The sequence below is a fragment of the Pipistrellus hanaki genome (genome assembly GCF_964339955.1).
Source record: "Pipistrellus hanaki genome assembly, chromosome: 9".
In the NCBI taxonomy this organism is placed as follows: Eukaryota; Metazoa; Chordata; class Mammalia; order Chiroptera; family Vespertilionidae; genus Pipistrellus; species Pipistrellus hanaki.
The window spans coordinates 75,926,550-75,952,464 of record NC_140511.1 but is presented as its reverse complement, the minus strand read 5'-3'; the positions used below and the strand labels follow the sequence as shown (position 1 = coordinate 75,952,464).

The 25,915-nt window shown below is 61.3% G+C and overlaps 1 protein-coding gene across 3 annotated transcripts in view; it reads left to right on the top strand.

Annotated features, from left to right (window-relative positions):
- The window catches only part of LRP5 (LDL receptor related protein 5), a 75,361-nt gene that overhangs the window by 29,034 nt on the left and 20,412 nt on the right, over positions 1-25,915 (top strand). For all 3 annotated transcript variants that reach the window (XM_084894527.1, XM_084894526.1, XM_084894528.1), the window contains 10 exons: positions 1,780-1,977; positions 2,690-2,886; positions 3,476-3,607; positions 14,565-14,961; positions 16,317-16,488; positions 17,429-17,645; positions 19,452-19,741; positions 22,277-22,503; positions 23,966-24,150; positions 25,349-25,672. In XM_084894527.1, the coding sequence (XP_084750653.1) occupies positions 1,780-1,977; positions 2,690-2,886; positions 3,476-3,607; positions 14,565-14,961; positions 16,317-16,488; positions 17,429-17,645; positions 19,452-19,741; positions 22,277-22,503; positions 23,966-24,150; positions 25,349-25,672 (2,339 nt within the window). The remainder of the gene's footprint in view (positions 1-1,779; positions 1,978-2,689; positions 2,887-3,475; positions 3,608-14,564; positions 14,962-16,316; positions 16,489-17,428; positions 17,646-19,451; positions 19,742-22,276; positions 22,504-23,965; positions 24,151-25,348; positions 25,673-25,915) is intronic.

Sequence of the window (25,915 nt, the reverse complement as noted above, 5' to 3'; positions counted from 1 at the left end):
TCCCCCCGCCCCTGCGGCGTCTGGAAACCTGGGATGGTCTCTAGGCGCCGGTGGGTTGGAAACCGTCACCTTGGCTGCCTGGGGTCACACGTAGGATCTCGGTTCACTGGCTGGGACATCGGACGAGGAAGCCTGTGAGGAGGTGGAGGTTTTGTGTGGGTGGGTGCCCCTCGCTGGAAATGTGAGAGCGTGCATGAACAAAACCATGTACCTCCCCTACCCCAAGCCCACCCAGGAGTCTTAATAGACTTCGATTTTTATTTCATTTATTTAATTGTTTGTTTATTTTTTTTTTAAAATATATATCTATCTTGGCCGAAACTGGTTTGGCTCAGTGGGTAGAGCATCGGCCTGTGGACTGAAAGGTCCCAGGTTCAATTCCAGTCAAGGGCATGTACCTTAGTTGCGGGCACAATTCCAGTAGGGGGTGTGCAAAAGGCAACTGATCAATGATTCTCTCTCATGGATGTTTCTCTCTATCCCTCTCTCTTCCTCTCTGTAAAAAAAATCAATAAAATATATTAAAAAATATATAGGTATATATATCTTTATTGATTTCAGAGAGGAAGGGAGAGGGAAAGAGAGACAGATACATCAATGATGAGAGAGAATCATCGATTGGCTGCCTCCTGCATGTCCCCTAATGGGGATCAAGCCCGCAACCCAGGCACGTGCCCCTGACCGGAATCAAACCCAGGACCCTTCAGTCCGCAGGCTGACGCTCTACCCACTGAGCCAAACCAGCCAGGGAAAGACTTTACTTTTTAAAGTAGTTTTCAGTTCACGGAAAAATTGAGGGGAAAGTGGAGGGTTCCTGTACTCCCATGTGGATGCTGTGAGCTTGACAGGTTTAATCGAGGCGTCAGGCAGAGGAGTGTCCCTGCCCTGCAAGTCCTCTGTGTTCCACCTGGTTTACCCCCCCCCCCCCCAGCACCCTCTCCCCTCATCCCGGTGCCCTGATCTTTGCACTGTCTCCGTCCTTCTGCCTCTTCCCTAATGTCATGTGGTCGGGAAGCCATTTGGTCATGGGGGATAGCCATTTCCGATTGGCTTCTTTCGCTTCATGTGCTTGTGAGGTTCTTCCGGGGTGTTTTGTTTTAGTGCTAAATCACATTCCATCTCACACGTCTTTGTCGTCGTTCAGAGGTTCGTTTACAGCGATGTCATAGTTGCAAAATATCGGCCACAATTCAAACACCCTTTGCGAAGTTATTTAAATAACTTTAGTTGCCATTAAAAGAATAAGGAGGATTTCTGTAAGTAAAACGATTTGGGTGCCCGGAATACATTGCTAATGAGAGTGATAGGAAATAGTATGTTTTGATTATCCAACTTGGTTAAAAATTAGTATATGACTCATTGCTTAGAACACCAGTCGGAAGTAATAATAGGCCAGGCCCTAAGCTGTGGTTGTCCCTGCCGGCTGAGTCTTTGGGGCACACTCATGCTCCGTCTCCCGTTTGCATTTGTGGAGGCAGGAAACAAAAACGAAGAGCAGCCGGGACCGGTTTGGCTCAATGGATAGAGCGTCGGCTTGGGGACTGAAGGGTCCCGGGTTCGATTCCGGTCAAGGGCATGTACCTTGGTTGCGGGCATATCCCCGGTGGGGGGTGTGCAAGAGGCAGCTGATCGATGACTCTCTCTCATCGATGTTTCTAACTCTCTCTCTCTCTCCCTTCCTCTCTGTATAAAAATCAATAAAAATATAAAAAAACAAAAAACAAAAACAAAACGAAGAGCAGGTCTCTCACCTCTGTCCCCTCCCCTCCCCCCCCGTAGGTACATGTACTGGACAGACTGGGGAGAGACACCCCGCATCGAGCGGGCGGGCATGGACGGCAGCACCCGGAAGGTCATCGTGGACTCGGACATCTACTGGCCCAACGGGCTCACCATCGACCTGGAGGAGCAGAAGCTGTACTGGGCTGACGCCAAGCTCAGCTTCATCCACCGCGCCAACCTGGACGGCTCCTTCCGGTGAGAGGCTGCCGGCTGGGAGCCCCCTGCCCCCCGCTGCCCCCAGGGCCTCGCTCGGCCAGGCCATGCTGGAGGTTGGCAGGCGTCCTTAGCTCAGGCCCGTGGTCTTGTGTCTGAATCCTGAGGGCTTGAGGGCGTCAGAACTCTTACTCAGAACCGCGATGGAGCGCACACAGCTCCTCGCACATCACCCCCCGAGCCGGGTGTGGGGTGGCATCTGCCTTCGACCATGTGAATGTTTTTATTTTTATTTAAAAAATATATTTTATTGATTTTTTACAGAGAGGAAGGGAGAGAGAGAGAGAGAGAGAGCGCTAGAAACTTCGATGAGAGAGAAACATCAATGAGCCGCCTCCTGCACATCCCCCCACTGGGGATGTGCCCGCAACCAAGGCACATGCCCTTGACCGGAATTGAACCTGGGACCCTTGAGTCCGCAGGCCGATGCTCCATCCACTGAGTCAAACCGGTTTTGGCGACCAAGTGAATGTTTTTTTATATTATAGAAAGATGTAAAGCGCTCGTTCTAAGTGAAATCGAAAAGACCACAAACAGCCCACGTCCACGCACAGGGTTGGCCATTAAGTGGGGAGAAAGCGCTTTCCGTTTCCAGACTCTTGTATTCGCAGATGAGGGACTGTGGGCCTGACGCCCCAGGGCCTGGCCGGGCTTTGAACCGGTCCCCGCACCCCGTCTTCCTCCGCACCCGCAGGCAGAAGGTGGTGGAGGGCAGCCTGACGCACCCCTTCGCCCTGACGCTCGCGGGGGACACGCTGTACTGGACCGACTGGCAGACCCGCTCCATCCACGCCTGCAACAAGAGGACCGGGGAGAAGCGGAAGGAGATCCTCCGCGCGCTCTACTCGCCCATGGACATCCAAGTGCTCAGCCCCGAGCGGCAGCCCTACAGTGAGTGGGCGGCGGGCAGGGCAGGGGCCGGGGGCCCCACCCCACAGGGGCCCGAGGTCTGGGGGAGACCTGTCATCAGGCTGGTGGGAGGGAAAGGGGGTGCTCGCTAGAGCAGAGGGAGGTGTGTAGCGTGCAGGGGCGGGCTGGGGAGCAGTCTGGCCGGGGGGTCTCCCCTGCAGAGCTAGTGTGAGGGCTGTCCCAGGGGGTCCCATCATGACCGTATGGGCGGGTTCTGAGTTCCTGCCAGGGAAGGCTGAGGGTGGCCTTCCTGGAGGAGGTGTCCTTTGTGGGGCCCTGAAGGAGATGAGGGCCTCTTGTAGAAGATTGGGGGCCGGGGCGGGAAGGTGCCCACACCTGGGCCATGAGGGAGGCTGGGAGGAATGGGAGGGGTTGGTGGGGCTGATGGCCGGGCGTGGTGGGAGTCAGCGGGGAGGTGGGATGGGGTGCCATGGTGATCCCCCGAGGCCTCAGGAGGATGGCGATTGGGCAGAGGGGCACACAGGGGCTCCCAGGGCATGGGAGGTTGGGGGGGGGGCGGTGGGGGGTGCCCGTTCTGGAACTTTCTCTCACCCTGCCCTGTGTTCCCCAGTCCACACGCAGTGTGAGGAGGACAACGGGGGCTGCTCCCACCTGTGCCTGCTGTCCCCGAGGGAGCCTTACTACGCGTGCGCCTGCCCCACGGGCGTGCAGCTGCAGGCCAACGGCAAGACGTGCAAGGCAGGTGAGACGCGGGGCGCTGGCTGCTCGCCATGGCAGGAGGGGTCTCCCCCCGTCCGTCCCTGGGGGTCGTCCTGTACTAACCCCCAGGGGACGGAGGTGGAGAGCAGGCTCCTGAGGGGACCTTTGCACGCCCCAGTTCAGATGGTTTCTCCCACACGCCACGTCTTCCCTTGGCTGGAGGTGTTTCCCCACCTTTTTGTCCTCCCCTTTAATTTTCAGGCACTTGGTGCTTCGAGGGCTCAGACTCTGACTGCTTTTAAGGAAGGGTCCCCTTCTCTGTGCCGGCGTCTGACCTGCAGGTGGCAGGTCCCGGCACGCTCTTTGGGAAATGGGCGTCCCCATCGGAACCTGCTTCCCCGCTGGGTGTTTCTGTTCGGTCTGCTTTTGCTGGTGCTGGGTTGTGCTGCCGGGAGAGGGCCGGCTGGGGCTTGGCCCTGAACTGAGCGGGGTCCGCATCTGGTGTTGATTGGTGATGCCTGGCCGAGCCCTGTGTTGGGATCAGCTTGTGATGTCTGCTCTGGGAGAGGGAGGGGTGGCTGGCTGCAGGCTTGGTCGCCATCTCCGCCCACGTGGGGGTGTCTGGGGCCAGGCTGCAAGTGGGCATTTAGGAAAGGAGGGGGGATGAACACGACTGCCTCCTGAAGGTGGGCTGTGCAGAAGCGCCCGGTGGGTAGTTTTTGGTAAGGGGCCTGTGAGGCTCCCTCGTGCGTCTGAATTCCGGGAATGTCTCAGGACTCGAAGCTGGGGCCTTGGGCATGACTTAGATGCCTGGGGCTCTGGCTTCGGGTGTCTGCATCGTGGTGTCGAAATGAAAATTTGTGGCAATTCTATTTTTTCCTGATCTTGAGTGAATGAAAGCCAGCCTTCTATAGGGGGTCGGTGCCTTCCCCAAGGAAAGGGCTGAGGTGGTGGTGATGCTTGGGCCCCAGTAAATGGGTATGGCCTCCCAGCGGTGTGCAAGCCTCCCCCTAATAGGAGAGGATGGAATCGGGGTGGGCCCTCTGGCTGCCGAGCACAGAGGTGGGGGCCGAAGGGGGGGAGTGGGGCTGGTCTTGTCAGCCCTCGGCTGCAGTTCCCTCGCCTGTGAAATGGGTGCGCAGAGGACTCCCCTCCGCACAGGGTAGGGGGGTGTGGGGGGGGTGGGCGTCAGAGGAGAGGCTGCCGCCCAGGGCGCCTGTGTGGATGGGATGTGGGGTCCACGTGGACCGGGTGGGAGCCTCGGGACTCTCTTCCTTTGGGCTCGGGGTGCACTGTCTCAGGTCCCCGGCCCCTCCTGGTGAGGGGCCCTGGGGAGGGTCCTGAGGCTTGAGACTAGGAAGGAAGTCACACCAAGCGGTCCCAGCATCGCCAGAGGCTTAGGGGGCCTCGGGGGGTCCCCAGGGACTCTTGTCCCTGGAAACCAGCACACGGGAGTCCAGGGCCCGCCGCCCTCGCGCTCGGCGGGCCTCCCCGCCCCCTCGGCTGCAGCCGCTCCCCCCCACCCGCCGAGGCGCCCAGCTGGCTTTGGTTTTCCCCATGTTTTTCCAATTATGTGGAGTGGGCTAAAAACAGCAGTAGCGGGGCCTTATTTGGGAGTTACCACGCCGTCCAAGGAGGCCTCTCGGCGGCCGGCTCTCCGTGGGACGTGCCCTGTTGTTTGACTCTTGTCCCCACGCATTCCTCGTCGCTGGGGTCTCCGGGCAGCGCGCCCCCTGCCCCGGGAGCCCCCGGACACCCCGGGTAGGTGGCTCCCGGGAGCGCCCGGGCCCGTGGCTTCACTGCCCCGGGGCGGCCGGGCTGTGCCCTGCGGCTCTCCGTCCCCCACCCGCCCAGACCGGGGCGCGGGCAGGCGGGAGGCCCCGACGCTGTGATTTACGGTCCGCCCGCCCCGCCTCGCCGGGAAGCAGTTTTAACAGATGTTCGCGGGACGGGAAACACAAAGACGGCGGCGGGGACCGGCGGCCGGGGCAGGGGGAACAGAGGCGGCACTGTTGGTCTGAGGGGCCGACTGACAACTGGCCGCATCCATCTGTCTGTCTGTCCGGGCGGGTCAGGCCGAGGCGCGGGGCTGAGGAATAAGGGGCGTGTTTGTTCCCGGCCTGGCTGTCCTGTCGCTAATCGGGGAAGTGGGTCAGAGGGAAGAGAGAGGGGCCCCTGTGGCCCCCCCACCGCCACCCGCACGCCCATGGCCGGCGTGGATGCTGCAGACAGCAGGCAGCTGCTGTTCCCGGCCGAGGACCCGCCATGTCTAAGGGGACTTTTAATGGCAGGAAAGGGAGAGGGCACAGTCCCAGGAAGTCCAGGGTGACACGTCTGAGCGTCGACTTGTGTCCTGTTGGAAATCGAGGCGTAACCTGCAGACGGCAGAGGGTGCGGGTTCTAAGCGCGTGTTGGATTTGCATGGACAGTTGTGTCAACCTGTGCCGCCTCTGCCCAACCCGATACAGAGCCTCCCCGCCACCCAGAACCCCTCCCCTCCCCACAACCCGATACAGAACCTTCCCGCCACCCAGAACCCCTCCCCTCCCCACAACCCGATACAGAACCTCCCCGCCACCCAGAACCCCTCCCTGCCCCGCAGCACGGTCCGGGTTCTGGCACGAGATCAGCGTGGTCTGTTCCAGAACCTCCTAGAAATGGAACCGCACAGCACGTGCTCTCCGTGTCTGAGCCGGAAGACCGACGTTTACGTCGGATGAAAGCGGGGAGGAGAGCAGGCCGTGTTTCTGGAAAGAGAAGACGGCCCTCCTGGCTGTGGGATGAGACCCAGTGGCCCTTTCCTTTCTGGTCTGGCTGGCTCACTGCGGCACCCCAGCACGGCCCTGCCCCCCAGCCTGCCCGGGGCCCCCCTAGCCTGCCCGGGGCCCCCTTGGCCCCAGCAGCCCCTGCCCAGCTGCAGCCGGGCCCCTGGCGGCCCCGAGCCCGGTGTCTCCCCTTGCTCCAGAGTCAGGTTCTGGGCTTCTCAGGTCCAAGTCCAGGCAGAGCCCGGGCTGCCCAGAGGACGTCACCCACTGAGCCGCGCCCACAGGGCAGGGCCACCATCTGGAACGTGCCCAGCAAACCACCTTTGCTCGAGTCTCTCTGTCTCTGTTGAGCCCATCTCTGCCCGGGGCGTGAGCCTTCAGGGTGTGGCTCTCCCCTCGTTCACAGAGAGCGTGGGGGGCCAGGTTACGGCAGAGGCAGGGGCTGCATGGTGGGGCTGTGGCCTTGGGCTGCCAGGGACCCCTCCCCGCCTTGCAGGGGGGCCTTACCCGTACCTGGGCTGTACCTGTGAGGGAGCAGGAGTCAGGGTGCTTGCTCCAGGTCGCTCCGGGAGGGAGTGGGGGTGGGGCTGGAGTCCGGTGCCACGGTGTGGTGAGTGGCCCGGGGACGGGGGAAGGCCGGGGGGCGGAGGACCACGCGAGGGGCCGACCCTGGAGGCGGGAGGGAGGGAGGGAGGGAGGGCAGCTGCAGGGGCGTCACCAGGCCGGCACGGGCCTTGCTGCTCTCTGGTTGCCCCCGGCCCCTGGGCAGAGGAGCCACCCGTGTGAGAGCTGAGCCAGCGGTGCCCCTGCCCCTGAGGCAGCTGCAGCCTGGTCTCCGGGAGCCCGGGGTGGGCCCGGCGGAGGACAGCTGCTCCGGCCTCCGGTTTCCCGTGGGGCCAGCGCCCGGCCCGGCCACTTCCTCTGCCTTGTGACCCTGCGGTCGCTCGGCACGGTTTCCTGGGCCGGGAGGCTGGGCTGCGGTTTTAGCTTTTGTCCAACCGCTTACCCCAGGGGGGCAGTGGAGGAGCTCCGTCAATTGCTGAAAAACAAAAATAAGCCGGCCGCCTGCCTGCTGCGAAGCTGTTTACGGCCTCGGCTCTGCAGCGCGGCCGGCAGCCTGGGCCCGGACCGGCTGTGCCCGCCGGCTGCAGGCCCGGGAGGGGCCGGGGCAGCGGGAGGGAGGCGGGCGGGGAGCAGCGGCCGTGGCGGCCGGGAGGTGAGGGGGCTGTTCTCTGCCTCCATCCCAGCCTGGGGGCTGCCGGCCTCCAGTGGGCCCGTCCTTGGGCCGTGACCTCGGAGCTGCCGTGGTCCACCGGGGCCTGCGGTGACGTCCGTGCTGCCTGCTGGGGGATGGGGTGGGGGCCCCTCCCCTTGCGTCTGGGCTGAGGGGGTCCGTCCTCGTTCTGCTCATCACAAGAGCCCCCTTTCCCACATGGGGAGGGAGATGCACCGAGAGGACCTGTCAGGTCCCCCCGCTCGGGGTGACTGCCAACTGGTTCGCCTCCTAGGCTGTGGGGGCCGCCGGGTTTCCCCCGCCCCGTTCCTTCCTCCTCCTGTCGCTCTTTTCTCCCACACCGAACCCGGGCTCAGACCCCGGAGGCCGCATAGGCATTGTCCAACAGTGGCAGTTCAATGCCAGGCCTGGGTCATTCATTCCCCCGTCGCCCAGGGGGACCCGCCTGGGCCCAACCCGCCTCTCCGCGCCCCCCCCCCCCCCCCGCCTCCCAGCCCCCTCCCCTCCCCGTGCTCCCCCCCACCCGCACCCCCCCTTCGCCTCCCCGCCGGACCTCCCGGTCCTCGAAGGATGACCGTGTGCGCCCACCTGTGTCTTAAAAGCCTTGGCGTTTCCGTGTTACGAAGTCACGCTTGTTTTCCCTGCGGAAAGGAAAACACCGTAAAAAAGAACGGAGAGGATAAAATCCGCCAGTAACGTGGCCTCCAGCACGAGCTGCCCGGCGAGTCCTGCCGCTTCCTGCTCGTCTCTGTCTGCGGGGTGTGTCCAGGTCTGGTCCCGTGGGGCGTGTTCACGTCGCCAGCGTGGCCTCGTGGCCGGCTTCCCCGCCGTTTACCGTTTCCCCGCGGCTTCCTGCGCGGGCCTGGTCCAGAGCGGCGCCCTCGGCCCGGGCCTGCCGTCCTCGCACGCTGTGTGTGGGGACAGTTAGGCTGTCCACAGGCATGGGCTTTGCTGTGTTCTTTTTTCTTTTTCTTTTTTTAAAAAAATATATTTTATTGATTTTTCACAGAGCGGAAGAGAGAGGGATAGAGAGTTAGAAACATCGATGAGAGAGAATCATTGATCAGCTGCCTCTTGCACACCCCCTACTGGGGATGTGCCCGCAACCAAGGTACATGCCCTTGCCCGGAATCGAACCCGGGACCTTTCAGTCTGCAGGCCGACGCTCTATCCACTGAGCCACACCGGTGTCTTTGCTGTTTTCATGCAGAGATGACAGCGACGCTCACTGACCAGGAAGCGGTGACCAGGGATCCACATTTGCCTTGGGCTGGGTTCTGTGGGGGGGGGATTTGCTGGGGGAGAGGGTCCCTGAGCCTTGTTGCCGTCCCGGGAGTGTGTGCCCTGTCGGTGCCCTGGGAGGCAGGGCCAGGCGGCACCCACACGGAGAGACCACAAGTCTCTCCCACCCCAAGGTGGCATTGCGGGCCTCTCCCGTGTGCATGTTACCGAGAGGTCCCTTGTTTGTCATGTTTACCTGCTGTGCTGTCTCTCGTGTTTGTGTGTACGGTCTTCGCCTGGGCATTGCTGGGGTCTGGGTGGTTTTCTGATGGACGTATCTGCCTTTAATAAAAAATAAAGAATAGACTCTAATTTTGGAGCAGGTCGAGGTTGACGGGAAAATAGAGGGAAGCGTATGGGCGATTTCCCTGAGTCCGCTCTCCCTCTCCCACAGTGTCCCGTCCCTAGAACTTACTCTTCACGTTGTGAAAAGCCGGGGACTTTCCACGTGAGGGTCAGCAAGCTGCCCATGGACAGATGCCTCGCTGCCTGTGCGTGTGCAGCCTGGGAGTTAAGGATGGTTTTGACATTTTTACGTGTGTGCTGTGCAAAAAAAAGAAAAGAAAAAATCCCAAGGAGAGCGTTTTGTGACGGGAAAGGATGGAACTTGCACATTCCGTGTCCACAGAGGACGCTTGCCCGCTTCTGCTTACGCCTCCCCGTGGCGGCTCCGGGGCTGCAGGGAGCGTGGTGGGTGCTGGGCGAAGCCGGGCCGTTCTCTCCCGGCCTCTGCAGAGCGCGTGCGGTGTCTGCTCAGACGGGGGCCTGGGCCGCCCGGAGACCACGCTGCGGACACTGCGGGGTGTGCTGCCAGCGTGCGTGTCAGGGCTGCGTGTCGCCCTGTGCTGGGCTCCTGCGTGTGCCCGGTGTGCTGTGTGCACCGGCGGGCATCCTCGGAGACAGGGCTGCGCCCAGAGCTGTCCGTCCGGGAAGGGCTGTGGCCTGTGTGACACCTCAGACCTCGGTGGGCCCCGGCCACTGTGCTCCGATTGGCCGGATGGGGGGCGTTGATAGGTCAGTGCCCATCCTGCCCCCCCCCACAGCTGCAGGTGGGCTGCTGCCTGGCCTCACTGCTGCTGCCTGGCTGGTGCTTTTGCCTGGCGGCCCCTCCCTTGGAGCTTCCACTAAACCTTTCCTTTCACACTCCGCTCCCCGCCGGGTGTGGTTGGAACCTGTGAGGGTGACCTGGCTTGGAAAGAGGGTCTTCTCCGATGCCCCAGTTAAGATAGTCACCCTGGGGGAGGGCGGCCCTCAGCCCGATGGCTGGGGACCCTGTCAGGGGGAACGTAGACACAGACACTCGGGGAGGAGGCCGCGTGTAGGTAGCGGCAGAGAGGAGTGAGGCAGCCGCAAGCCGAGCGGAGCCCCTGACCGGAGCCACAGGATGGCCGGACCGGAGCGGCGGGTTGGCAGGACCGGAGCGGCAGGGTGGCCGGACTGGAGCGGCGGGTTGGCAGGACCGGAGAGGCAGGATGGCAGGACCAGAGCAGCAGGGTGGCAGGGACCACCCGAAGCTGGAAGAGGGGGAGGGACCCTCCCCTGGAGCCAGCGGAGAGCACGGCCTGCCAGACCTTGAGGGTTGACTTCCGGCTTCCAGGCTGTGGGGAGTCAGTTTCCGCTGGTGTGAGCCCCCCAGAGTGTGGCCGTGCGTTCCAGCCGCCCCCTCTGTGTCTGCCTGGTCTGTGTGACCCCACGCGTGGCCCAGGGATGGCGCCTGGGGCGGAGGGCGCCTGGCCTGGGTGGGTGTTGGCAGGGAGTGGGGGCGGGGGTGACATCAGGACACCCCTCAGGCCCGAACACCCTCTGCCAGGAAGGCCACGTCGGACCTGGCCTGTGCCGGGCGGCCGTGCTGGGCCCCGGGGCCGAGGTGCCCCTGCTTGCCGGGGTGTGTGCCTGCAGGGAGGAAGGGGCGGGTCAGGGGCCCCCAGGAGGAGGCTCCGGGCACTGCTGCCGGCCGGGGAGGGGCAGGTTTCACTTTCCTTGGCAGCCTGCGAGGCCGGCTGTTTGTTTAGACAACCCCGAGGAAAACCATTTGGCCAAACTGTTGGTTTCTAAACAGTTTACTTCCCTGGTGTTTAAACAAACTCCCCCCCAGCTTCGGGCTTCGTGTCTGGTCCCGGGGCGGGGGGCGGCCTCGGCCTCAGGGCCGGCCCAGTGCCCTGCACCCACCCTGGCGGCCCAGTGCCCTGCACCCACCCCGGCGGCCCAGTGCCCTGCACCCACCCCGGCGGCCCAGTGCCCTGCACCCACCCCGGCGGCCCAGTGCCCTGCACCCACCCCGGCGGCCCAGTGCCCTGCACCCACCCCGGCGGCCCAGTGCCCTGCATCCACCCCGGCGGCCCAGTGCCCTTCACCCACCCGGCGGCCCAGTGCCCTTCACCCACCCGGCGGCCCAGTGCCCTGCACCCACCCGGCGGCCCAGTGCCCTTCACCCACCCCGGCGGCCCAGTGCCCTTCACCCACCCGGCGGCCCAGTGCCCTGCACCCACCCCGGCGGCCCAGTGCCCTGCACCCACCCCGGCGGCCCAGGCTGCTGCTCTGACCTCGTACGGACACTGTGGGGTCACCTGTGGGCAGCAGCCGTGGGGCGTGGCCTCAGGCCCAGGCCCATGGCTCTCCCTGCGCCTGCACGGTCCCTCCCTGGACGGGGCACCTGCCACCTCCTTGCTGGGCACCGTCTCGGCCGCCTCAGACCTCTGGGCACACGGGCTGAGCGGTGGCTCCCTCCCTGACTCCCTCCTGGTATCGTGTGTGTGTGTGTGTGTGTGTGTGTGTGTGTGTGTCTGCATTTCTCTCATTTTCTAGGCGAAGCTCAAATAAGAACCTGAAAGGCTCTGCCGCCGAAGGGTGTGGGAGACCCCCCTTTGGAGTCAATTAACACCCACTGATTTATCCCAGCATTTAATCACCATCTCTGCGAGGCTTCTTTCCAAGGGACACTGATAATGGGGCTCTTTGATTTGGTGGTGGTGGTGGTGGTGGGAGTGCTCCAGGCTTTGTGTTGACCCGGAACTAGAGGGCTGGGGCTGGGCACCCGTAGCCCCTGGTGGCTCTGTGCCCGTTGGGCACACTCTGCCTGGACCTGCCGAAGGTCACAGCCACACAGATCCCAGAGCTCTTTGAACTGGAGGCCAAACCCTTAGCCTCCGCCGACCCCGTACCCCAGCTTTCCTTCCTGGCACTGATTTACGGGGGGATCTCTGCCCTGTGACCCCTGGACACCAGGGGGCCAATCCATTTTTCCACCCACGTGGCCAGCACCTGGTCCAGGGCCTGCTGAAAGCAGCCGCCCTCAGCAGTAGCGGTGGCGTGACCGAGCCGGCGGGGCGGCTGGCGGGTGCCAGCTTCAGGGATCAGGGTGCTGGTGGGACCTTTTTTCTCACTTGCTGCTGTGCGCCTGGCGGGGAGCCTAACCTCCCGGTGCATCGGCTCTTCGTCGGTAAAACGGGGCACAGCGGGCTGGTGTGAGGTCTGTGCTATTTCAGGGGACTGGGTCTGGAGGATCATGGGAACAGGGGTAGGCAAAACAGGCTCCAAGTGTGTTTCGGGGCCAAGTGTCGGTTTCCCACGGGACCAGCCTTTTCTGTGGGGTTGTGGCTGCAGTGCTACTTGAGGTCAAGCGAGGCTGCCCGACCTCCCCTCTCTGGAAAGTTCTGAGATGCCCCCTGGGACCGGGCTCTTCTTGGTCGTGCCCTGGGGGGCTCCGTCCTCCCTTCCCCCCATGGCAGAGGAACCCAGAACCTTCTGTGCAGGAAGGTCTCCTTGGTGTCAGGGCTAGACAGGGTCAGCTGATTCTTCACTATAAATGAGGAAACCAGTGTGGCTCAGTGGCTAAAGCATTGGCCTGCGGACTGAAAGGTCCCAGGTTCGATTCCGGTCAAGGGCATGTACCTTGGTTGCGGGCACATCCCTAGTAGGGGGAGTGCAAGAGGCAGCAGATCGGTGATTCTCTCTCATCGATGTTTCTAATTCTCTATCCCTCTCTCTTCCTCTCTGTAAAAAATCAAATATATATATATATATATATATATATATATATATATATATTGTGTGTGTGTATATATATATATATATATATATATATATATATATATATTTTTTTTTTTAATGAGGAAACTGAGGCCCAGAGAGGGTTAGGGACCTGCCCACAGTCACACAGCAGAGGCCGTGCTGGAGGTTCCTGCCCGGAAGTCTCCCTGCTTGTCCTAGGATGGTGCACTTGCTCTGAGCCTGGCCTTGTGCTGGGGCTTCGGAGCGCGAGGGGGCAGAATCCCCAGGGGTGGTGCCCAGGCAGAGGGGCCGACCGTGCGTGTGTGTGCTCGGCCGGTGCACGGGGGAAGGGAGGCAGGAACGGCTTTTCGGGGAGGAGGAGGCCTGTGACCTGGGCCTGTAAGAACAGGTCGGATGTCAACAAAACACTTTGGAAGTGGAATCCAGAGGAAGACGGTCTGTTGCAATTCGGAATGCTTCTCCTCTTCCTCCAACACACACCAAATCTGAACTTGCACGAACGCCTCTAACGAAACCTGAACTTGGGCCTCCGAAGGGTCCCGTGTGGTCGAGCCCTTAGGGCACCTTCTGAGCCTTCCCGGCTGCCTCCCTTTTCCCAAGGCCTGCTCCGTTTTCCTGGTCCTGGGTTCATGAAGCCATGGCTGGCACGTGTGCGCCCTCTAGTGGAGGCATCCGATGATGAACTCTGGGCCTTGCAGCAGGACAAATGCAGGGCACCTGTTGGAGGGCTTGGCCCTGGAGGCCAGAAGCTGGCATTGAGGTACAGGAGGTCCGGCCACCCATGGCTTGACCAGGCGCCGAGGTGGGCTTGGAGGGTCTGGGGGCCTGGGTATGAGGGAGGTGCCGGCTGTCTGTCCCTGTCTGCATCCTGTCGTGCTGTGTGACTTCAGGGTGGGCCCTCCCCATTCTGGGCCTTGCGTCAAACCAGGTAAGTGACCCCAAAGTGCCAGAAGTGGTCTCTGGGCCGAATCTTGGTTGTGTGGCTCCTTGAGACCGGAAAGGGCCAGAATGAATGGGTGAATGATGGCCCGACTGTGGGTGAGGGCCACGTGCGGACCCAGCAGTCTCCCGAGGAGTTCAGGTCAGGGTGGGGAACACCCCAGGGTCCCCGAGTCCACATGCGGCTCCAGGTGCCCCTCCTGCTGGGAGTCCTGGTAAACCCAGCGGGGGGGACCCAGGACAGCACCGGATGCTCATTCTGCTGGGTGACCAAGAGGCTCCCCTGGTCACCGGGAAGGAACCAGACTGAGCAGTGATAGGCGGCTGTGGGACATGAGGCTGCCTGTGGGGCAGGCAGAGCAGGGAGGCTTCAGGGAAGACGTGGCATTTAAGCTGAGCCACAGAGGGTGAGCGTGTAGAGAAGGTGGGACCCCATGGGACCGCCAATGGGGTCTGGAGCCCAGTGCCCGGGCAGGACTTGCAGCTTAGGCTGTGCAGCGGTTGATACCAGGTGGCTGTGTGGCTTTCAGCTGGTTGCTTACCCTCTCTGTGCCTCTGTTTTCTTATCTGTCCTATGGTGATGCCAACAGCGCCAGCCTGGTTGATCTCCTTTGAGGGGGAACTGGCGACGGTGGAGGCAGATCTAGTGAACGTTACCTAACCTTACCCCGGGGACGGGCCGAGCCCCTGCCCCCGCCGTGCCCGCCCCGGGCTCAGGCTCCCGTCCTCCCGTCCGGCGGGGCCTCACCCCGCTGCTCGTGTCCCCGCAGGGGCCGAGGAGGTGCTGCTGCTGGCGCGGCGGACGGACCTGCGGCGGATCTCGCTGGACACGCCGGACTTCACCGACATCGTCCTGCAGGTGGAGGACATCCGGCACGCCATCGCCATCGACTACGACCCGCTGGAGGGCCACGTCTACTGGACGGACGACGAGGTGCGGGCCATCCGCAGGGCCCGCCTGGACGGGTCGGGCGCGCAGACGCTGGTCAACACCGAGATCAACGACCCCGACGGCATCGCGGTCGACTGGGTAGCCCGGAACCTCTACTGGACCGACACGGGCACCGACCGCATCGAGGTGACGCGCCTCAACGGCACCTCCCGCAAGATCCTGGTGTCCGAGGACCTGGACGAGCCCCGCGCCATCGCGCTGCACCCGATGATGGGGTGAGGCCGGGGGCGGGGAGGCTGGCTGGAGCTGGCAGGCGGGCCCCACGGGAGTCCTGGGACCTCCTCCTGCGTCAGAATCCCCCGCCGAGGGCTCCTTGAGACGCACTTGGCTGGTCCTGGTGCCCGGGCTCTGCCTCGGGAGGACTGGGTGGGACCCCAGCACTTGCATTTCTTTCCTTTTCTCTTTTTTTAAATATATATTTTATCGATTTTGTACAGAGAGAAGTGGAGAGGGATAGAGTTAGAAACATCGATGAGAGAGAAATATCGATCCGCTGCCTCCTGCACACCCCCCACTGGGGATGTGCCTGCAACCAAGGTAAAAGCCCTTGACTGGAATCCTGGGACCTTTCAGTCCCCAGGCTGATGTTCTATCCACTGAGCAGCACTTGGATTTCTAATAAGCTCTCGAGGGCTGCTGCTGCATTTCCTCCACAGGGTTTCACTCTGTGTCTGCAAAACGCACTGGGCCCAGGGTGAGCTCTGGGCTCATAATGGCAGCCGCAGGGGTGGGCGCTGCAGCCCTCACCGCGCGGGGACTGGCCTCTTCTAGCACATTCTGTGCTTCTGTGGTTAAAGCGTCTCCTTCCCCCCCTCTCCAGTGGGGGAAGCTGGAGCCCAGAGAGGTTAAGGGACTTGCTCAAGGTGAGGCCGGTGGGCGGATGCGGCTCCGAGTCAGGCCCAAGGGCAGGGCTGCCCCCCAAGGAGGTGGGCAGGGTGAGAGCCGTCCCCGGTGTGAGGGGCAGGAGGCAGAGGCGCTCACTGCCGGCCCCCGGGGAGGGACTGTGGCTCGGGGTTGCTCTCCGCTGGGGGTGGGGGAGCAGACTCCAACCCCCACCCCCTCCCCCCCAGCTCTGGGTGGGAGGCCCCGGGAAATGGGGCCGGGAGGCGGGTGGGTGAGGTCTGAGGGTCGGGCACAGCTCAGGCAGGTTGTCTCAGTGCTCAGCCCTCTTTCTGGAGCGGCCGCCGCCGCGGGTCTAGTGTTGCTTCTCGGGGCCACAGAGCACGTGTCCCCCGCTTGGCACATGGGAGCCCCTCGGCTCTTCCCAGAAGGTTCCACTGGCCTCTTCCTCGCTCTCGGCGCTCGGCCTCCCCAACCCCCAGGTCCCTCGTCAGGGCGTCTGCTCTCCGCTGGTCCTTCCAGTCCAGGGCCCCGAGCATGAGGCCCACCCTGGGGCACCCTGTCCCCGTGGAGCCCCCGGTCCTCAGACGGGCTCGGCGCCCATCCGTCCCGCTGGCCGGCATCTCCCGAGCTCCTCCCGAGCTCCTCTCGTGCGACGTTCTCAGCCCTGGGGGTGCAGCAGGGACAGACAGACGGACACTGTCACGGACACCTGCTTCTCCTCCTCCAGCCTCATGTACTGGACGGACTGGGGGGAGAACCCCAAAATCGAGTGCGCCAACCTCGACGGGCAGGAGCGGCGCGTGCTGGTGAACACGTCCCTCGGCTGGCCCAACGGCCTGGCCCTGGACCTGCAGGAGGGCAAGCTCTACTGGGGAGACGCCAAGACCGACAAAATCGAGGTGAGCCGCCCCCATGGGGGAGCGTGGGGCCAGGAAGCGGATCATTACTTTTTTTAAAAAAATATATATTTCATTGATTTTTTACAGAGAGGAAGGGAGAGAGATAGAGAGTTAGAAACATCGATGAGAGAGAGTCATCCATCAGCTGCCTCTTGCATACCCCCCACTGGGGATATGCCTGCAACCAAGGTACATGCCCTTGACCGGAATCGAACCTGGGACCCTTCAGTCTGCAGGCCGACGCTCTATCCATTGAGCCAAACCGGTTTGGGCCAGATCAGTATTAATGTTGGCCCACCCGACCGTGGGCCCTGAGCTTGGGGCAGAGGCCCCGCCTGCCCCCGCCCCCCACGCCCTGCCCCCCCCCGACCCCTGTGTGTGCCAGGACCTACCTGGGCTCTGTGAGTTGGCCAAATAGAATCCTAAAAATAATAATTACAATACATTTCTTTTTTTAAAAAAATATATGTATTTTTATTGATTTCAGAGGAAGGGAGAGAAACATCAGTGATGAGAGAGAATCGTCGATCGGCTGCCTCCTGCACCCCCTCCCACTGAGGCTCGAGCCCTGACCTGGCATTGAAGCGTGACCTCCTGGTTTGTAGGTCGACACTCAGTCACAGAGCCACGCTGCCAGGGCCCCCCTCGTGTGTTTTCATCGCCTTTTTGTACCTTCCTGTTGTGGGGCCAAAACGGGAACCCGCACCCAGACCAATCCAGACAGTGAACCCATCCCTTACCATCCACAGCTGGCCCTTCCACTGTGGTTTGATTGGCTGGGTCCGCTTACACGCGGGCTGTGTCCAGTAATTTGTGGAGGCCGGGCGGGGGCGGGTGGGCGGGCGAGGTGCGGGTGGCGCGGGGGCTGCTGGAGGCCGGCCCGGCCTGCTGGAGACGGCTCCGGCCGAGGCCGGTTCAGACGGGCGTCTCTGTCCGCCAGGTGATCAACGTGGACGGGACGAAGCGGCGGATGCTCCTGGAGGACAAGCTGCCGCACATTTTCGGGTTCACGCTGCTGGGGGACTTCATCTACTGGACCGACTGGCAGCGCCGGAGCATCGAGCGTGTGCACAAGGTCAAGGCCAGCCGGGACGTCATCATCGACCAGCTGCCCGACCTGATGGGGCTCAAGGCCGTGAACGTGGCCAAGGTCGTCGGTGAGTCTGGTCAGCCTCCAGCCGCGGGTCAGCGGGGCCAGCTGGTGTGCGGGAGAAGCGACGGGGCTGTGGCGGCCCTTTGGTCCCGGGGCGGCCCGTTTGGGGGGGCAGGAGCATCCAGCAGGGGAGCCTCACTGCGAACTGAGCAGGGCAGGCGACGGTGAGCGTGTGTGTGGTTAGGGATGGGTGGGCATGGGGCGGTGTCCTGACCGGGGATGGTGCCGAGGCAGTGGGTGTGGACTGGCGCTGCTGGCCGTCACTGTGACAAGAATGGCCAGCACTTATTGAGCGCCTGCTGTGTGCCTTGGTGCCCAGAGCCACCCTAGATGCTAATGACGACATTGCCCGTTCACACGGGGGCGGCGGAGCTAGAGCCACGCAGCTCGCGATGGCCGAGCGGGACTCAGCCTGGTCTGCCTCCACCTCATCGAGGCCAAGATTTGCAGAAAGCTCCCTTCCTGCAATTTTGTCTCTTTAGCAAAAAGATTCCAAGAGCAGGTCCACCAGCTACACCGGACGGAGTAGCGTCTGGGTGGGCTGGGCCAGGATGGGGGCTGCGGGCTCCAGGGGGCAGGGCTCTGCTCCCCGCTGAGGCCCGGGGCTGGCATAGCGCCTGCACGTGGCGCTCAGCAGACCTTCGCCCTCCGGTACTTGCAGTCGGGCGGGTGAGACTCCCCCCAGGCTCCCAGGCGGCGGCTTTGGCTGGGGTGTTAGAGGAGTGCCTGGGTTTAAAATGCAGGGGGGGGGCGATTGGAGCTTGGAATTTCAGGAGCAGGTGGGGAGTAGGGTTTGCGGGAAGAAGGGACGGCCGAGCAAAGGCCTGGAGGGGGGGCCGAGGGGCCTGACCTGGGAGCCGCCACTGTTTCTGCATCTCGGGGCCTTGAGTCCCAGCCGCCCTCCTGAGACAGGAGCGGCGGATCGCACGCCCCCTTTCACAGCCGCCTCGTGAGACACACTCATCCCCCACGGTGGGCGGTGCGGCCCCTGCGAGCGACCGCTTAAAACAACAAAACCCGGGGATGATTAAAAAAGAAAAAAGATATATCCATGGGATGTGATTGAAAGCTGAGAAATTAGGCTCTTTCTCTTTCTCCCTCTTTCTCTCTCTGTCTCATCTCGGGATTTTCTGAGGGAGAGACGGGGAGAAGCGTTCTTTTTTTAGCTGAAATACTTGCCATTACATCAGAGCCAATCTTAATAGCACCCCAGGAATCGGTGCGGCTCCCAGGCTGCCCAGAAACGAGGGAACGTGCTGAGGACCATCTGCGTGAGGAAAGGAGTGTGTCTGGCCGGCCTGGGCACGCCTGAGTTCTTGAGGTCGCCGAGAGGGTCGGTGAATGGGAGGAAGCCTCTGAGTGGGGCCTCGGGCTCCGGTCCGGGCAGCAGGCCAGAGTCCGGCCCGGGGAGGGACGACGGTCTTGTCATGGCCTCGTGTCGTCATTGCATCCACCCTGGGTCGGAGCTCAGGCCAGGAGGCTAGACCTCCTGGTTCTTATTCTCACTGAGCTGCTTTCTAACTGTCACCTTTACTAACCTCCCCACACCCTGTTTCCTCGACAAAAAACAGGGATGGGACTAGCGTCTACCTCCCCGATCGCTGTGTGGTCAGAACCAGTCGGCACCCGGGAACCCGCTGGGGCCCTCGTCACTGCCTCTCCTGTGCCAGGGGCGGCCTGGGCCCCTGATCTCTCCACCCTGGCAGGTCCCCACGTGTGTCTGCTGGAAGCAAAGCCACACGTGACCGTGGATGGAGGGCACGCCCTCTGCCGGGCTGCTGACGTGTAGGGCCTGCGTGTTGCCTTCCAGGGACCAACCCGTGTGCGGACCAGAACGGGGGCTGCAGCCACCTGTGCTTCTTCACCCCCCGGGCCACCAAGTGCGGCTGCCCCATCGGCCTCGAGCTGCTGAGCGACATGAAGACCTGCATCGTCCCCGAGGCCTTCCTGGTCTTCACCAGCCGCGCCACCATCCACAGGATCTCCCTGGAGACCAACAACAACGACGTGGCCATCCCGCTCACCGGCGTCAAGGAGGCCTCCGCGCTGGACTTCGACGTGTCCAACAACCACATCTACTGGACGGACGTCAGCCTGAAGGTACGGCCTGCCAGTGTCTGCACAGCCTTGCCTGCAGGGGGCTGCCTCGGAGGCTTTAAATTAAAAAAAAAAAAAAAAAAAAATTGACTTTAGAGAGAGGAAGGAAGAAGGAGAGAGAGAGAGAGAGAGAGAAACATCAAGGATGAGAGAGGATCATTGATCGGCTGCCTCCTGCACGCCCCCTACTGGAAATGGAGCCCGCGTCCCAGGCATGTGCCTTGAACAGTGACCTCCTGGTTGATGCTCAACCACTGACCCACGCCAGTCGGGCAATTTTTAAAATTATTTGTAACTCGACTCAAGCCAATGAAACATTGGTGAGCCTGCTTTAATAAACTAACGTGAACGATTGCAGCGAGCGGATGCAGGACGCCCACAGATGAGCTTTTCCAGAGCGATTGGGTCGCCGAGAGACGTCCGGGACACCGTCCCCAGCCTCCCCGCCCGCTCCTTCCCAGCATGCACTTGCTTAGCAGGCTCTGCATTCACGGAGCAGGTGTGAACACCCTGGAGAAGTACAGGGAAAGCAGGCGTGGCGGACTGGTCCGAGGGCCGGCCGCCTCTTTTGTAAATAAAGTTTTACGTGAACGTGGCGACGCCCATTTGTTTACGGAATGCCCACGCCTGCCTTTGTGCCCCTGGGTTGACCTGTGACAGATCCGTGTGTCCCCCCGCCAAAGCCTAGAACATTTAGTGCCCCTTTACAGAACCAGTTTGCTGACCACTGTTCTGAAGTGTGGCGTTTGCAGCGAGAGCTGTTTAGCCCTCTGTCTTTTATTCTGCCATGTATGTGATGCTTCTGGAAGATTTTTCTGATTTTAAAAGTCACCAGGGATCATTGTAGAAAGAGGGAAATACACAGAAATGTATAAAGAAGAAAATAAAAACCACCCATCACCCAACTTAACTTCTGTGTATTTCCTTTGAGGGTTTTTTTTTTTTTTTTTCCCCTATAATAGTATTTTTCTTTTTTTTATTAAATATATTTTTTATTGATTTTTTACAGAGAGGAAGAGAGAGGGATAGAGAGTTAGGAACATTGGTGAAAGTGAAACTTAGATCAGCTGCCTCTTGCACACCCCCTACCGTGAATGTGCCCGCAACCAAGGTACATGCCTTTGACCGGAATCGAACCTGGGACCTTTCAGTCCGCAGGCCAACGCTCTATCCACTGAGCCAAACCGGTTTCGGCAATAGTATTTTTCTTCATCACAATCATATGCTGCATAGAATTCTGTTTCCTGGTCTTTCCCACTTAGCATTTCAGCAGGCATTTGTTTTGTTAGCCTTTATGAACTCTTTAGCAGTGTAAAAGAGTCCACTGCACAGCCGTTCCCTACTGTACGTGACCATTCCTTTATTTTACGGGTTTCCTGGTCACTTCCGCTTCTCCCAGCTCTCAGCACCCACAGCGGCGAAAAGCCCCTTCGGTATTTCCAGTAGCTCCCCATCTTTTGTATTTTTCTTCATTCCTTTGGGTACAGTTTCAGGAAGATTACTGAGTGGAAGGACACAGCTGTTGTATTTATTTATTTTATTTTTTCCAAATATATTTTATTGATTTTTTTACAGAGAGGAAGGGAGAGGGATAGAAAGTCAGAAACATCAATGAGAGAGAAACATCGATCAGCCACCTCCTGCACATCACCCGTTGGGGATGTGCCCGCAACCAAGGTACATTCCCTTGACCGGAATCAAACCTGGGACCCTTCAGTCCGCAAGCTGATACTCTATCTACTGAGCCAAACCGGTTTTGGCAGGACATAGCTGTTTTTAAGGTTCATGATACATATATACATAGAGATATATATACTATGTAATTTACTTAAAACTCATTTTGTTTTATAAGCATATAAAATAGATAGTTTATAAAACATATTTATATACATAAAAGCCAAGCGACCAGAACAGTGGAACGACCGGAATGACTGGTCTCTATGATGCACACTGTGGTGGCCAACTGGCCCGATAGGGGCCCCAATCGGTCCCACCCAACCGCCTGTGGTCCCTCCCTGTCCCTGACCAGCCTGGCCCTGATTGGCTCAATGGGGGCAGACTGACTGGACCCCGCCCATGCATGAATTCGTGCACCAGGTCTCTAATATTCCATATAAGAATAGCTAACTAGCCGAAACCGGTTTGGCTCAGTGGTAGAGCGTCGGTCTGCGGACTGAAAGGTCCCGGGTTCGATTCCGGTCAAGGGCATGTACCTTGGTTGCGGGCACATCCCCGGTAGGGGGTGTGCAAGACGCAACTGGTCGATGTTTCTCTCTCATCGACGTTTCTAGCTCTCTATCTCTCTCCCTTCCTCTCTGTAAAAAAATCAATAAAATATATTTTAAAAAAAAAGAATAGCTAACTATTTTTTCTAAAGTGTCTGTAGTGACCAGTTTATTTTGAAACTCTCGCATGTTGGCGATCTGGTCACCGATGTGGCGGGCAGTGCTCCAGGGGGCGGAGCAGCTCGTAGTTAAATGTCTGCCGGGACGCTGGTTCCTGACCGTGGCCTCTGTCTCCCCTCCCCTTCCCCCCCAGACCATCAGCCGCGCCTTCCTGAACGGGAGCTCGGTGGAGCACGTGATCGAGTTCGGCCTCGACTACCCGGAAGGCATGGCCGTCGACTGGATGGGCAAGAACCTGTACTGGGCGGACACCGGGACCAACAGGATCGAGGTGGCGCGGCTGGACGGGCAGTTCCGGCAGGTGCTCGTGTGGAGGGACCTGGACAACCCGCGCTCGCTGGCCCTGGACCCCACCAAGGGGTGAGGACTGTTTGTGTCGGCACGTGTGTCCCTGTCCCCCTCCCACCTCTGTCAGCCGGCACGGGGACGAGCAGAGGCCGAGGCGTGGCTGCCTGGCGGGCTCTGTGACAGGAGCGGCGCTGGCCGCCGCCTGCGTGGAGGTGGCCGGGGCTGGCTGCACCTTCGAAGGTCACGTGGTTTGTTTCACGGGGAAACTGAGGCCCAGAGCCGAGGGAGGAGCGGCAGCCACTGTCCCAGGCACTGCACAGGGCGTTTTCTTCCTTCCTTCTTTCCTTCCTTCCTTCCTTCCTTCCTTCCTTCCTTTCTTTCTTTTTTTAATATATTTTATTGAGTTTTCACAGAGAGGTAGAAAGAGGGATAGAAAGCTAGAAACATCGATGAGAGAGAAAGAAACATAGATCAGCTGCCTCCTGCACACCCCCCACCGGGGACGTGCCCGCAACCAAGGTACATGCCCTTGACCGGAATCGAACCTAGGACCCTTCAGTCCGCAGGCCGACGCTCTGTTCACTGAGCCAGACTGGTTTCGGCTGCACGGGGTGTTTTCCTGTGGGTTGTGTCACTGCGGCGACTAGGGAGGCCTTGGGGGGAGCAGGTTTGTAACTGAGGCTCAGAGAAGCTGAGTGCCTTTTCAAGGCCACACAGCCAGTCACAGCGGGGCCGGACCAGGATGTGCTGTTCTTCCCCTCGCCCCGTGTCACCAGCCTCCGCCTCTGGGAGCTGGCTTTGAGCCCTCGGATTCCCCTTAGACAGGGGTTAACACCGTGCTCTGTGTGGGAGGCCTGGGCATCGGGGCTGGGGTGTGGTGGAGGGGGCGTCTTCCTCTCACCGAGATCCCTGTTCTGAGCAGCTGGCACAGTGCTGGTCCCCTAAGGCACCAGCCGTGCGTAGGGAGCACCCCGAATCCGGCCTGCCGCATGCCCCTTAGGGACGGCGGAACAGGGAGGCCCAGGTTTTAGCCGAAGGGCAAGCCCCACGTGTGTGGTTCTGGGAGGAGGATGGGGGCTTCTCTTCGGGGAGCTGCGGGGAGGCGGCAGAGCCGTGTGCTTCCTGGCCCTGCCGCGCCTGCATCCTGGCCCTGCGCCCTGCCCTCACATCCTGCTCGGCCCGCGTCCGTCCTGGCTCCCCCGCCACCCAGCATCCCGTCCGGGTCAGTTAGCATCTGTCCTTGACCAAGGCGCTCCCGCCTGATGGTCCCGTTACAAGGCCCCCTCGTGTGTGCCCGTTTGTGCCTGTAAACGGGGTGAGCTGCTGCGGGCACTCAGGCGGCAGGAGGTGGCACGGTGCCGGCCCCGCAGGACGGCAGGTGGCGGGGGCTCAGGGGTCTGGCCTCCTCCCTGCTTCCCGGAGGGATGCTGTGGAAGTGGCTCCCTCTGGGCCGGGCAGGACCGAGCTCAGGAGATGGTGGCGGCCGAGCGTGTGGGCGCCTCTGAGACCGACCTGCCTTTCCCCGTGCCTCTAGCTACATCTACTGGACCGAGTGGGGCGGCAAGCCCAGGATCGTGCGGGCCTTCATGGACGGGACCAACTGCATGACGCTGGTGGACAAGGTGGGCCGGGCCAACGACCTCACCATCGACTACGCGGACCAGCGTCTCTACTGGACCGACCTAGACACCAACATGATCGAGTCCTCCAACATGCTGGGTGAGGGCCGGGGTCCCGGGGGGTGTCCTTGGCCGGAGCATCCGTCACCTCGCAGCTCCCCCTGCACCGTGCCCTTTGGCCTTCGAGTTCCCGGGCCCCCCAGGAGGCGTGGGCACACCCCAAGTGCTCATCCAGTGTCCCCCCTCTTTTTATTTTTTTAAATATGTATTTTTATTGATTTTTTTTTTTTTTTTTTTTTACAGAGAGGAAGGGAGAGGTATAGAGAGTTAGAAACATCGATGAGAGAGAAACATTGATCAGCTGCCTCCTGCACACCCCCCACTGGAGATGTGCCTGCAACCAAGGAACATGCCCTTGACTGGAATCGAACCTGGGACCCTTGAGTCCGAAGGCCGACGCTCTATCCACTGAGCCAAACCGGTTAGGGCAGCGTCCCCTCTCTTGAGGGTGTCCCTTTCCGCACTGTGCCGTGGGCCTGTCGACAGAGGCCCGTGACCACGGTTCCTGGCTCCGGCTGAGCCCTGGGCCAGCACCCTGATTTGACACAGCACCACCAGGCCTAGGCTTTCACTGATGGGGAAACAGGCCCAGGGAGGACAGAGGGCTTGGCTCGGGTCACAGAGGGCCGCTCTGATGCCAGGGCCACGCACTCAGTCTTCACCCTGAGCACCTACTACATGCTAAGTCTTGTTCTGGGACCACTCACAAGCCACCCCCAGCACCTGGGGATTAGGTAAAAAAAAAAAAAAAAAAGCATCATTCCCAATTACCCAGCAGTAGGGGCAGGGTCTGCACCCAGAACACGTGACTCTGGGCCCTGTCCCGTTGGAGGGGCGTGGTCCTGCCAGCTCCGTGGGGTCATAGGGCTACGGAAAGACTCTGGCTTCCTCCCTCCTCTCTGCTGTTGTCGCTGGGGTGGGTGTGGCCGCGCCCCTGTTACCCATGAGGGAACTTTCCTCCATCCTGCTGTTGGTGAGCGTGTGGCTGGTCTCCAGCCCGTGGCTGCCACCCACGCGCCTGTCCACGTGGTGCAGGCGCATGCCGTGTGCGTGCGTGTCTCCCGGGAGCGGGAGAGGAGCTGCCGGGTCCCCGGTCTGGCACCTCCGACGTCAGTCCGTCCTGTCCGTTTTCCAAAGAGGTCGGGCTCTCCGGCCGCGGGGCGGGGTGCCGGGCTGCAGGGCGCAGGGTGCCGGGCGGGCTGCGCCGCCGCTGACGCCCGCCCGTGCGTCCCACGCAGGTCAGGAGCGGACCGTGATCGCCGACGACCTCCCGCACCCCTTCGGCCTGACCCAGTACAGCGACTACATCTACTGGACGGACTGGAACCTGCACAGCATCGAGCGGGCCGACAAGACCAGCGGCCGGAACCGCACCCTCATCCAGGGCCACCTGGACTTCGTCATGGACATCCTGGTGTTCCACTCCTCCCGCCAGGACGGCCTCAACGACTGCGCGCACGGCAACGGCCAGTGCGGGCAGCTGTGCCTGGCCGTGCCCGGCGGCCACCGCTGCAGCTGCGCCTCCCACTACACCCTGGACCCCAGCAGCCGCAACTGCAGCCGTGAGTGCCGGCCCCCCCACCCCCCGCGGAGCGCCCCGTGGCCGGCCAGGCTGGCTCTGGGGCCGGGAGGGAAAGGGGGTCTTAGTGCACGCGCTGCACAGTGTTACCGGGCGGCCTGGGCTGGGGGAGGAGGCAGTCGCTGGGCCGAGCCCCGAGCTGGCACATCCCACAGGGAATCGAGGTCCCTGGGAGAGAGCACGCACTCAGGGAGGCAGGCCCTGCTCTGGGTCCTTCCTGTGGCTC